This window comes from Mus caroli, chromosome 13, assembly GCF_900094665.2.
Source record: "Mus caroli chromosome 13, CAROLI_EIJ_v1.1, whole genome shotgun sequence".
Lineage (NCBI taxonomy): Eukaryota > Metazoa > Chordata > Mammalia > Rodentia > Muridae > Mus > Mus caroli.
In genome coordinates this window covers 87,147,659-87,161,242 of record NC_034582.1, presented here as the reverse complement: position 1 = coordinate 87,161,242, position 13,584 = coordinate 87,147,659, and the positions used below count along the sequence as shown (strand labels likewise).

Below are 13,584 nucleotides of genomic sequence, written 5' to 3'. Positions count from 1 at the left end.
GTACAGGTTAAATTTTTTTTAGACATAGTTTTAGATATATATATTTTTAGATAGTCCAGCAGTCTTGTGTCTTTCTTCAGCACTACCTGCTTATGGCACTTAGACATAGATGCAAGTGGACAACTTTTACACATAACGATTATATTATTAATGCATGGGTATACTTGGCTTGGGTATACTGAGATGTTCTACAATGGCAGTTACTAATTAAAAAAATGTAATATAGTGTCTCACTGTATAGCCCAGGATGTCCTTGTACTTCCTTAGGCTTCTCGGCTTGTTTGAAAATAAGGGCTCATAGATTACTCTAGAAAGCAGTCTTTTTACCCTTATGTTTTCTTATTCCAGTAGGTAAAATTGGACCTTGTCTGGGCCAATTTACACTTTGTATTCAATCTCTGAAGGATTTCAGCCCCATCCTATATTTCCCCGAGGCATCTCTACTGCACTCTCCCTTTATCGAGCTGGTTCCTTTTTTTTTTAAAATCTGGATTTTCCTTTAAGTCAGCTCAGCCAGTTGTTTGTGAAGTAGACTTTACCTTCATTTCATTTCTTAGTGTTGACATGATCTGTCTGATCCTGAGCTGTTCTGGCAATACAGGGTGCCAAAGGCAAAGACACCTGACCCCTAACATTAGAAAGTACAGCTTTTTATAAATAGACCTCCAGCGTAGAGAAGGAAGAGGCTGAGGTCTAGTGTTTGTGAGTCTGTGTCGTCAACATCCACAATTGTAACAGTGTGCTTTTATGTGTCTGCATTATGTGTCTGAATTCTTCAGAGCATTTAAAAAAATTGTCAGTCATTCTTGCCAAGTTTATACTTGTAGTATGTATAACATAGGTATTGTGCTGTATATGTATTTAACTGTGAGGTACTGTCAGCTTTCGTAGCTGTAATTTAAGGCGTCTTGCATTACTCATGAGAAAAAGAACACATGTAAAATATTAAACCCATTCCAAGCACATGCTTTGCCCTTGAAATCTTTGTTTGTAACATAGTCCTACCCCATGATTTTAGATTAAGAGAGGCTTGTTTTTGTTTGTTTGTTTTGAAACAAGGTCTTGATAGTCCTGGCAGGCCTGAAATTTACCAGCAGAGGCTGGCTTCCTGCATGCTGGAGATTTGTTCTTTAAAACAATGTCAGTATTGCATTTTCAGGTGGGAAGAGACAGGACCAGGTAACCCAGCCCTAACCTTTATGTCGTCTGGGAAGACACTTAGGTAGTGTGGGAAGGGAAAGTCATTGGAGCTCAAACAGACCACTGTTTTTATTTATTATAAAAAGAAAATTCTTGATAATAAAATTAAAAGGTTAAAATTGTGAATTAATATAATTGGTAATGCTTTTCATGAAGACAATAATGAACTTGAAATACATACATTTTCTAAATTAATGCTTAGATACTGATAATCCCATGAGCATTTGAATTTTGTTCAAATTTAAGCTGTGGTGGCTTGAATGAGACTGGTCCCCGTTTGGACCCCATTTGGATGCTAATCATCAAGAAGCAACAGTGCTTGAGAAGGATTAGGTCTGAGCTGTAAGCTGTCCTGAAGGAAACACTTTCTTTTATAAGAGTGGCCTTGGTCACAGTGGCTCTTCACAGCAATAGAACGTTGACTAAGACAAAGATTAAGCACTGTTTCTTTTGATTTGATTTTGATTTAAACTTAGGGTATTTTCTTTATAGTTATTAATTGAAGTAGAAGACACTTCAGCTAAGATGCTATTAAGGAACTAGTTATAGAAAGCACAGCAGCAGTTCAGTTATCAGAGTGCTTGCCTTCTGGTTAGCAGAGAATGCACAAGAACACTTAAGAAAGGAGCCATCTTCATGTAAAAGCTTGACAGCATTTTCTCTTTCACAACAGAAAATTTAAGCTAATGGTCTTTTTTGATTTCTGAGTATATATATTCTCAGGGTGTGTGTGTGTATGTGTGTATTGAAGCCAACTCATTTATTTCTTTCGGCCTTTGCCTAAAAGCATGTAAGCAAGTTCAAATTAAGTTTATATTTCCCTATTTGAGTTTTACTTTAGTACATGGAATATTGAACACTATCGTATGAGTATTTAAGATCTTGGTACTGTCCCTCAGAACATCTCTCAATGAAGGTAGTAAGCACATTTTTATGTGAACAGAACAACTCGATGGGTCTCAGATCTGCTTACTCTTTACGTCTAGAGAAAATGGTGATGTCTAGTTTCTAGGTGTCATGATCCCATGACTTGGTATATGTGAAACATCTAACATAATGCCTGCTTTTGAATTGAGAAGAGGAACCATTGACATTTGTGTTAGGGTGATAATACATTGTTCCCCTAAATCTGAACAAGCTATGATGTAGACATTGAAAGTTTGTTTTGTGGTAGGTTATATTAAAGCTCTTTTTTTTTCTTTTTCTTTTACTGTTTTATGACTGTGTTTTTATTTTTCCCTTATGTATAAGAGGTGCCCTTCTCTTCTTTGGTTCTATGCATATTTTCTAAATGTATAGATGTCTCTCCCTGCCACTTACATAGTGGAAGCTAAACCTAGACAGGACTGTTGTACAAGCAGGCTAGCACTTTAATAGCTGAGCTGTTCCCAGTTCCTTTACAGTTTAGTCTAAGATAAATGTCAGAGTGACCTTGGACAAATTCTTTAACAGGCTGGCCTTGAATTGATCTAACAGATTCACCTCCTGAGTCGATAGAGTTTCAAGCCTGTGCCTAGTTCTCCAGGCACACAGCCTTAAATGGTCTTCTCTCCATTATCAGTTCCACACCCAGCTCAGGAATCTGATTTTCATTTTTACTTATTTCATTCACTCATTTGTTCACTTGTTTTATTTTGTTCTTGATTTTGTTCTTGATTCTGTGGCCTGCTAGTCCTAGAAATCACTCTGTAGACCAGGCTAACCTCTGATTCCCCTCCCTCTGCCTCCTGGGCGCTGTGTGCTACCAGTGCCCGGCACTCATTTCTTTCCTAAAGCAGTTAATAATGTTATTTCCACTGCAGATGCAAAGCTTACAGGGTGGCACAGAAGCTATAGCTCAATTGGATCAGCTAGAATCTGACTACTACGATCTGCAACTTCAGTTGTATGAAGTACAGTTTGAAATCTTGAAGTGTGAGGAGTTGTTACTAACCGCACAGCTGGAGAGCATCAAAAGGCTTATATCAGGTATGGCATGCTTAACCACAGAAGTCCACACAAGATAGAGGGGGAGGAGCTGTGCTGCTCCTAGAGGAGCCCTTGAACTCAACCGTTTGGGCGACACATTGCGTTTGTAACGCAGTTTGTAGCGTGCCTGCTTTGTTAAAGGATTTTCATTTAGAATCAGAACTTTTGCAGTTGTGCCTGTGTGGTATGTGGGAGAGTGAGGACTGTATTTATTGAACACTTACTTTGCACCAGACACTGCTAAACATTTGCTTAATTTAGTCTGAGGTCTATTTCCTTACCCTTTAATCATGACTTAGTGAAGAATCTCATTCTTAACCACCACTTGTATAACAGAAAAGAGAGATGAAGTGGTATACTATGACACTTACGAAAGCATGGAGGCCATGCTGGAGAAGGAAGAGATGGCAGCGTCTGTGCACGCCCAGAGAGAAGAGCTACAGAAACTGCAGCAGAAGGCACGCCAGCTGGAAGCAAGAAGGGGCCGTGTCTCAGCCAAGAAAGCCTACCTCAGAAATAAAAAAGTATTGAAATCTTGTTTTTGTTCATTACTTTATCCTTGATCCATGTCTAATAATTCAAATTATGATTAGTAATATGATTTGGCCACTTTTACTTCCATTCTTAAAACGAAATATCCATTACCTATTCTCAGCCCCTTACATTAAATATATTTCTCTTAGAGGTGCCGTCTTACATACATCTGAATGGTTGCACTCTAGCTGTTCAGAGGGTTACTTGGCCAACGGACATGGTTTCTGCATCCCTGCAGGAGAGGTTTCCCTGATGGAGAGATGTCAGTACCATAGCCTTACATAATGAGGTTGGGGTGTTAACAGAGTGAACTGACACACAGCTGTCAGGGTTAGACAGATCTCACGTGGTCAGTCCTGACCCTCCAGAGGTATAGAAAGAGTAGGCTCTAGTCTGGTAAAGGAGAGAGGGGCGAGTCCTCATTAGCTCCTGTGCTTCTAAGTAAAACAGGTCTCATGAACTTTGCTAAGTTTTATACATTTTATATTTTTCTAGGAAATTTGCATTGCAAAACACCACGAGAAGTTCCAGCAGCGTTTTCAGAGTGAAGATGAATATAGAGCCCATCATACAATACAGATAGTAAGTAGGGGCTTCTGGGGCCTTGGAACAGAATCTTACTTGTGTGTACTCAGACACCATGTGTAACCTTCGGGCTTTCCACCTGTTTACTTTGTTCCTAGAAATAACAATTCTGAGATTTCCAAGTGAATGCCTAGGCCAGTTGCCGGGCTCTGTTCTCTGACGAGCCCATAACACACGGATAACCGTGTGTGCCACGTGACGGGTCACTTTATCCGTTTTAGGCGGCCATCTCCTCAGAGTTCCCCTTTTGCTCCTGACTCTGTTCTCAGAAATCCTCTCTCTCTACGAGAACTTCCACTTTTCCTATTTCCTGCCTAAGCTAATAGATCAAAGACATTTTATTGACAGGGGTGCTTCTATAGAGATTCTCTCTACACCTGTATCTGAAAAGGTCTAACTATTGCATGAGAATTATGTCAACTGTGAATGATTATGTTTGAATGAATGAATGAGTGATCAGTTTTAGGCAAAATACATATGAGAGTTCCATGTGTCCTTCCCAGCTGCACCTCCAGCTTTCTATTACTATTACAGTTGTACATGTCTTACAGTTAATAGTGGTTAGTGTTGGCACATTGTTCCTCTTGATTACATTGAAGTTCTTGCCTGGTATTGTGAGATCAGATGCAAAATGACATGAATCTGTGACTGTAGGATCAGATTAATTTTACTGCCCTATGTATGTTTGGAATATACACATGTCGCATATTCAGGTTGACTTACTTTACTTAATAGTGCAGATTGAACGTTTGGATTGTTGGATACTAAGGTAAGATTATATTGTTTTAAGAAACTATCAGGCTGTTCTACAAAGTAAATGTGCTAGCGTGCACTTACCCAACATTAACTGAGAGCTCTATATTGTTAAACCCTATTCGGCTTTTTGTTGTTTTCAGAGTGATAGCTGTTGTAATAGGTAGAGTAGTATCTCAGGAGTTTAGTTCTCATTCTCAAGTGACTGCTGCTGAGCACGGTTTTCTGTGATCATCAGATTCCTTGCTCAGGGTTTTTACTTTTTGACAGGACACCATACAGAGCATGACCTTAAAGTCACTATATAGAGAACCTCCTCTCCTCCCCCCAGGTGTGCACCCACTCTGGCTTTTGTTGAGTTTTAAAAGAGTTCTTTATCAGATGTCTTTTACTGTATTTTCCCTAGTATACAGTTATCCCTAAGTGTCCTCTGCAGAGGTTTTACTTTGAGCAAACCTGAGTTCCTAGTTGCTGTGTTTCACGCTATGATGTGTCTCATGCTATGTTATATCTCTCATTTAAACAATGTAAGGCTTTTGTGCTTTACATTTTACACTTAGGCCTACAACCTGTTTTGAGTTAAGTTGTCTGGAAAGTCTGAGGTGTTTACATCCCCTTTTGGCATGCTCATGTCTGTTTGCCTCAGCACCACTTGTTGGACAAATTGCTGATGTTCCCTGGCCTTGCCTTTGTCCTTTAGTCAAAGGTCAGGTAACCTTGTCTCTAAGGGTCTGTTTGGAGGTTGTTTTATTAACCCTAGGCTTTTCCTTGCAGTCTGCCTAAAGTTTAGAATACCACAAGATAATTTCAAGGTTTGGATTGAGACTCTTGATAAACTTGAGAAGAAGCAATTTTATTGAATTTTACTGTTTACAAACGTGGACTAATTTTCCTATTTATCAGACTTTTATATTTCCTTCTTCTTTTTAAAAGATTTTACTTCTTTATTTTTATATATATGATGAGTACACAGTAGCTGTTTTCAGACACACCAGAAGAGGGCATCAGATCTCATTATAGGTGGTGGTGAGCGACCAAGTGGTTACTGGGAACTCAGGACCTCTTGAAGAGCAGTCAGTGCTCTTAATTGCTGAGCCATCTCTCCAGCCCAGAATTTTATATTTTCTAGTGGTATATTTCATTTTCTTTATTTCATTTTCTTGTCTTACTGCATTAGCTAGGACCTCTAATATGATATAAGAAAGGATGGATGGAGGGACACCTTGGCCTTTTCCAGTTAGCAGAAAGCTTTGTCTTCTTACTATTGGGTGTGATGTCATGTTTGTCACGTTGAGGAATTCCTGCTGTCCTACATTCCCAAGTGTCTGTGTGTAACTAACTAGCTACATTAGGCATTTCCTTCTTTCCCATTATGGTACTATATCATATTTACATACAGTGAGTTCTGATAGCAGTGGGTTTTGATATGGAGCTTATAAATAATTGAGTATCAAAAATGCTCGGATGGCTATATTTTTCTGTACTTGCTTATTTTATAGCTTCTTTTCTTCCTTTGGCCATCACCCAAAGATCAGTAAACTTTAGTTCATCTTTAGTTCCTTAAGCTAATTTGGCACAATTTAGCTAAAGCTGTCCCTTATTATCATAATTAAACAGGAAATTAGTCACTTATCCTTAAATTATATGACTGTCTTTCTCTTAGCTAGAAATAGCAAATTAATTATTGCCCTTTCATTTCTAAGTCTGTGGGTCAGAAAGTGCTATGTAGAGTTAGACAAGGAATCAGACTGGTAATGATGGTGCCCCATTCTCATTTGTACCTGGGTTCTTAGTTTAGTTACTGACATTCTATTCTTAAATTTGTCCACAAAGAATTTTCTAAGGACAAGGAGAAAGAAATAAAAACACTCAGGAATCTCAGAGATAAACGTTATCTTAAAATTTGACCAAACATCAGAATTAGATAGAACATGTGATGTGATGGAGAATAGAAACAAAGTAAGTCATTGTAAAGCATACATATTCAGGGAAAGGAGAATCGGCTTCAGGCGTGGCCATTTGAGTTACCTCAAATTCACACGAAAACTACGCAATCCTCCCCGATGACATAATGCTGTAAGTTTGCATTGTTTGTGTTGGAGGACATCGTTCAGCGCTGTCCTTGCCTGCATTCAGCTGCAGCTCATGTGCATGGCTCATAAATCACAGGTTGTGCATGCTCAGAATCTTCGATTGATTACAATTGATAAATGCCTCTCAAAGCCTCTTTTGAAACTTACGTTTTCTTTGTTGGAATTTCTTGGGTGATATAGCATTTAAAATATAACTCCTAATACATTAACCGTATTGTTGAAAGTTTTCCATAGAAACCACATAAGTTAAAAGTGCAGCTCCGAGGGGAGTTTAACATCTAATACTCACTCTTAAAAACCTGAAGAGAGAATGTGGTTTGCTTGCTGACTAGCACTACCCTTAACAAGTCCCCAAATAGGAAAAGTATGGTCAGAAAACAAATCGTGTTTTCCCATTAGAAACATCCTTCACAGATAAGGCGGTACACAACTCTAATCCTAGCATTTAGCAAATAAAGGCAGGAAGATCACCGAAAAATTGAGACCAGCATGGGTTACATAGAAACATTCTGTCTTAAAAGCAAAACAACAAAAACATACTTACAATGAGCATGTGGTATATGTCTGTAATCTGGAAGCTGAGACAGAGGATTCTAAGTTTGAGGACAGATTTGGCTTTGGACATGGCAATCTAGTAAAACTGTCTCAAAAATATCAAAAGATCACACCAGGCTGGGATATAGGTCAGTGCCTTGGTTAACTCTTACCAGTGAAGCTTGTTCCTGTGGTAAGTGGATATTAACAGAGACACAGTTGGACAGTGTTTAGAGATTGCAGACTACTCTGTCCTAAGCAGGTTGTCTTCATCACACCCCTGCCCTCAAGGCTCAGGGATCTATCTGTATGGCAGAGAAGATGAAAAGATCCTAAGAACCAGAGGTGGTATATGATTCCAAGGAGACTGTCTTCCAGATACAACAAGACTGATACACTTAATAACACAGCACTGACTAAGAAGCTGCCTGCAGTTAATTCCCACGGTCAAAGAAAAATTCAGTTTTCTCTAGTGGAGTCCTACTGGGTATATAACATACTCCCTGTGTTCTGACTGTGCCATATCCAATCCCTGTCCTTAGATTTTCTCACAACACTACAATACATTATTGGGCTGGCAAGGGCTCAGTGGGTGGGTAAAAGTGCTTGCCATATATGTCTGTGACCCGAGTTGGTGCCTAAGATAGAAGTGGAAGGAAAGAATTGATTCTAAAAGTTGCCCTCTGGCGGCTAAAGAGAGGTCTCAGTGGTTAAAGAACACTGTCTTCTCTTCCAGAGGACCTGAATTTAATTCCCAGCACCAATGGCAGCTCACAGGTGTCAGTAACTCCTGTTCCAGGGGATCCAACACCCTTATATAGTTATATATATAGTCAGAACACCAGTGTACATAAAATAAAAATAGATGAATTTTAAAAAGTTGTTCACCTCCTACCTCCATCATTGGTGAAATTAGAAAACTGATACTCTTCCCCCGCGCCCCCCCCCAGCATATTGATTGATGCTCTACCTCCACCTAGAAATCCCCACTCTATTAGCCAATCAGTGCATGCTGAGTTCAAGGCCAACCTGAATTTCATTGTGAGAACTTTTATCAAAAAAACCAAAACCAAACAAACAAACAAACAAAAAACCTCAAGGTTTCTTTTAGCACAAGCTAAAAGAAAAAGGATGCCAGCCCCACCCTTCTCCTGATGTGTGATGCAGTATGTAGTTGGCTCATAAATCAGTGACCAAGAACTTGGACTTGTTCCTAAACAGCCTTTCTTACCGGTTTGTTAGATGGAAACTATTTTAACAAATTACATCACTTTTTCTAGTGTGTGACCTTGAATGGTTTTCTTATGTAAACATGTTTTACCCCCTTTGTATTTTGTGCCTATGTTTGATCACACATCAGATATTAAAATATGCCCTAAGCATTTTTTTCACTACTACTCCTAAGATTAGTTATGCCTGGTGGTATTGACACATGCCTTTAACCCTAGCACTCAGGAGTCAGAGGCAGGTGTTTAAGTTTAATATGAGCAGTTTTAATTTAGCGACTTGACAAGCAGTGTTTGTCTCAACCAGTTGAAAACCTTCATTGTGTATATTGTGATGTGTGATCATTATAGAAGAATAAAACAACCCAAAGTAAAGCTACAAGTTAAAAAATGAATTCCAAAATTGTTACTACTTCAGACGTACTTGCAGCTTTCAAGGCGCAGTCATCCATCACTAGCCCTGTGTGGTTTCCTTTCTTACTGTCTTGGAATGGGACAAGGATAACCTGTCTTGTACTCACTGGGTTATCTCCACCCTAACATGCCCATTCTTGAGGTCCAAATGATTTCCTGTGTTGTAAATCGGAATCTTTTATATCATTGGCTATTCTGTCTGTTGAGACAAGGTTTCACTGTCTTGCCCAGACGGACTCAGAATGAATGCCCGTCTTCCTACTATCATGACCTCCAAGTGCTGTTTTTTACTCTGGATACAGGTTCTTTCTGAGGTGTTTTTTTTTTTTCTTTGTAAATATTATTACTAAATTATATTATCCAGATATCTTCACACCTATTCTCACACCTTATTTTACTTTTTTAAATGTAGAATAGAGTTCACAACAATCCCTCTGTATTTGTTTCTCAAGTATTATAATTATAAATGTGCATCACTGGGCCTTGGCTATGTGTGTGTGTGCGCATGCTTGCATACATACATGTGGTAACATGCTTGAATGCTAGAGCTCCATTTCTGTTGTCTGTCTTAGTCTCTTTCCTTTTTAGTTGTCTGTGTAGGGTCTCATTGCCCCAGTGGCTACACTGGCTGGCAGTCGCTTCAGGAATCTGCTTGTTGGTACCTCCTTCTACACATGGCTTCTCACTCTTTGCAGTAAGCACTTTGCTGATTAATCCATCTTTGTTCCTTTCCTTTCCTTTTCTTTTTCTTTTTCTTTGTTTGTTTTGAGACACCACAGGGTCTTTTTTAGTGACAGCTGTCCTGGAACTTACTATGTAGACCAGGCTGGCCTTGAATCCAGAGACCTCTCCTGACTTTGCCTCTTGAGCACTGAGATCAAAGGTTTGTGCCACCACTCCCAATCCACCTCTTACATTTTTAAGGAAACAAAGATCTTTTGATTGTAGGCTTTGATATCATCATCCAAGCACATAGAGCAAGAACTGCTATTGTCAGGGCTGAAGTTGAGCCATGAGATGAAAGGGTGAGAGAAAAGAGCTTAATTCCTAGGTGAAATTAGTCTGAGAGGCAGCTCGAGTTTGGCTTTGTCTCTGGTTTTAAATATGACTGCTTCCTGAGTTTGTGTGTCAGCCTTGAGCAGGTCATGGTAATCTCTCATTCCGTGCTGAAGTGGGGAGGATAACTTAACATTAGAAAAGTGATAAAACTTGGTCATACTCAGGATTTTCTTTCTGCACAAAACATCATGACTAAGAAGCAAGTTGGGAAGGAAAGGGTTTATTTGGCTTACACTTCCATGCTGCTGTTCATCACCAAAGGCAGTCAGGACTGCAACTCAAGCAGGTCAGGAAGCAGGAGCTGATGCAGAGGTCATGGAGGGATGTTCTTTACTGGTTTGCCTCCCCTGGCTTGCTCAGCCTACTCTCTTATAGAACCCAAGACTACCAGCCCAGAGATGGTCCCACCCACAAGGGGCCTTTCCCCCTTGATCACTAATTGAGAAAATGCCCCACAGCTGGATCTCATGGAGGCATTTCCTCACCTGAAGCTCCTTTCTCTGTGATAACTCCAGCTGTGTCAAGTTGATACACAAAACCAGCCAGTACACACTTTGCCTACCTAGAAAGTCTTCATTTGTTTAACTAAAATATAATCTGACAAATGAGATTTTGTTATTGTAACTCTTAGGTAATTCAGCAGGAAGGAGAAAGTTACAAACATCAATGTTAATAGCACGCCTACTACAGGGTGTAGTATTACCCACATGATTCATGAACAATATTGGAAGCATATTTTTCTAACTGCTGGTTGATACACTGTATAACATTAAATTAACATGGTTCCCCTCCTTTCAAAGAAAAGGGGTTTAAGCTGAAGGCGGCAGAGGCAGGCAGATCTCTGAGTTTGAAGCCAGCCATGTCTTATCGAGTTCTGGGACAGCCAGAGCTACACAGAGAAACCCTATCTTGAAAACAAAAACAGACAAATGAAAAATTACTGATGTGGCAGTTGCTGATTTTATTTGAAGAGTCACTTATATTTGAGTAGGCTGAATGTGAAGCCAGAAGTAATTCTGACAAAATTTGTTCTAGCCTAAACCCCTGAGACAAAGCAGTGTACAGTTTACTTTATCTGACCACTGTGCACTTATTGGAAGTATAGAGTTTTGCATTGTTCAGTGAATCATCTTAACTAATTTGTTTGACATGTTAGGGAGAAATCTTCTCCTTTCCCTTTCTCTTGTTAAAATAAATTGGGCACCGTATAATGCGATCACTTTCTTCTTTACCAGAAGAGAGACAAATTGCATGATGAAGAGGAAAGAAAAAGTGCCTGGGTTAGCCAAGAGAGACAGAGGACACTGGATAGACTTCGAACATTTAAGCAGGTAATAGAAATGTGCTAATGTTTGATTTACATTGCTCTTCAGAGAGAGTCATAGGACACTCTGATTGTAGGAGTTCTGTTTAGAGTGTATTCCCAGCTGGAGCAGTTAAATTGGCTAAGTCAGCAGTAATATTCTTTTGGCCCCTGGAGCACCACCTCCTGAGTATATAAAGAGAGATAGTGTCAAGAAAGCCTGGAATCTTTTGAATTAAAAAAAAATTGTTAATGTCAACAGTACAAAAACACTTTATTTCACTCCTATCAGAAAATTATCAGGTATTTTTTTAAAAGGTGCCCTATAAACCCCTCCCCCCTTATTTAAGCATTTGAAAATAGTTTCTTAGTATGTACATTGGGTTTTATGTACTGCTTCTTCCATTGAAGATTAAAGTCACTTGGCTAGTTTTCTTGTTTGTGAGATAAGGTCTTTCTATGTAGCACTGGCTAGACTGGAATGTATATCAGGCTGCCCTCAGACTCTTGTGTGCTGGGACTAAACACAAGGCCCTGCCCATGTTGTTTTTAAGCAGTTGGCTTAATTAGGTAAAAGAATAAGAGGGAACAAGTCTTAGCATATTTGATAGTAGATAATAAAGGAGCTGGGGATAATTGTTTCAAAGGAATTGACAGGCACAGGTATTCTAGTTTGTTTGCTTGTTTGTTTTTTCCCTGTTTCGAATAAAATCAGTAAAGAGCTAAATGAATAACATTCTGTTAAAGAAATAACTAAGCGACTGGGCGTGGTGGTGCACGCCTCTAATCCCAGCACTCGGGAGGCAGAGGCAGGTGGATTTCTGAGTTTGATGCCAGCCTGGTCTACAGAGTGAGTTCCAGGACAGCCAGGACTATACAGAGAAACCCTGTCTCGAAAAACCAAAAAAAAAAAAAAAAAAAAGAAAGAAATTAAGCATTTGTTATCAAGTTAGTTTCATACAGTATACTCATTCAGTAACTGTGTTATTTTAGAGGTACCCCGGGCAAGTCATCCTTAAATCGACCAGATTACGAGTGGCGCATTCACGAAGAAAAAGCACAGCAAGCCCTGTGCCCTGTGAGGAGCAGTGTCACTCTCTGCCAGCAGTGCTGCAGGGGCAGGAGAAGACAGAGGTGGGGGAAGGAGGAAGCCAGCTTGGGCCTTCACAGACAGCAGAACCCCGAAGCCTTGTCCAACTTGAAGACACTTCATCAGAACAACTTGAATCCACCTCATTACCTCCTCGTGCTGTTGTCAGCCCTGAACTGCCTCCTCCACAGTCAGCTCCACTGCTGACTAGTATTGACCCCAAACCGTGTTCTGTTACTATAGATCCTCTCCCACCCCCTCTTCCTCCAACACCTCCCCCTCCCCCTCCACCCCCTCCACCCCCTCCCCCACCCCTGCCTGTTGCAAAGGACAATGGGGCCTCCACCACTGCAGAGACACTGGAGAAAGATGCACTTAGGACGCAGGGCAATGAGAGGAGCATCCCAAAGTCAGCCAGTGCACCTGCGGCACACCTCTTCGATAGCAGCCAGCTGGTCAGCGCCCGGAAAAAGCTCAGAAAGACTGCGGAAGGGCTGCAGAGGAGGAGAGGTGAGTGCACAGGGCCTGTATGGTGCTGGTGTGAAGGGAAGCACAGGGAAGGAGCTTTGCCTTGAATTATGTGTTGCAAAGCTTAAAATACAATTTTTGAACATTATTTGATAGTCATGTTTCTAAGCTAGCCTCTGAAGTGACATTTGATTAAGTAGTACTTTTTGTGCTCCGTAAGAAAAGGCCATCTGACCATCTAGAGACTGCCATATCCAGAGATCCATCCCATGATCAGCATCCAAACGCTGACACCATTGCATTCACTAGCAAGATTTTGCTGAAAGGACCCAGATATAGCTGTCTCTTGTGAGACTA

At 40.2% G+C, this 13,584-nt stretch overlaps 1 protein-coding gene across 2 annotated transcripts in view; it reads left to right on the top strand.

The window, feature by feature from the left end:
- Positions 1–13,584, top strand: part of Jmy (junction mediating and regulatory protein, p53 cofactor) — a 62,836-nt gene that overhangs the window by 38,413 nt on the left and 10,839 nt on the right. For both annotated transcript variants that reach the window (XR_003834631.1, XM_021180378.2), the window contains exons 5-9: positions 3,003–3,168; positions 3,505–3,692; positions 4,198–4,284; positions 11,602–11,697; positions 12,663–13,269. Coding sequence is in view for 1 of the 2 variants with exons in the window: in XM_021180378.2 (XP_021036037.1) it covers positions 3,003–3,168; positions 3,505–3,692; positions 4,198–4,284; positions 11,602–11,697; positions 12,663–13,269 (1,144 nt within the window). In the remaining variant the exon portion in view is untranslated. The remainder of the gene's footprint in view (positions 1–3,002; positions 3,169–3,504; positions 3,693–4,197; positions 4,285–11,601; positions 11,698–12,662; positions 13,270–13,584) is intronic.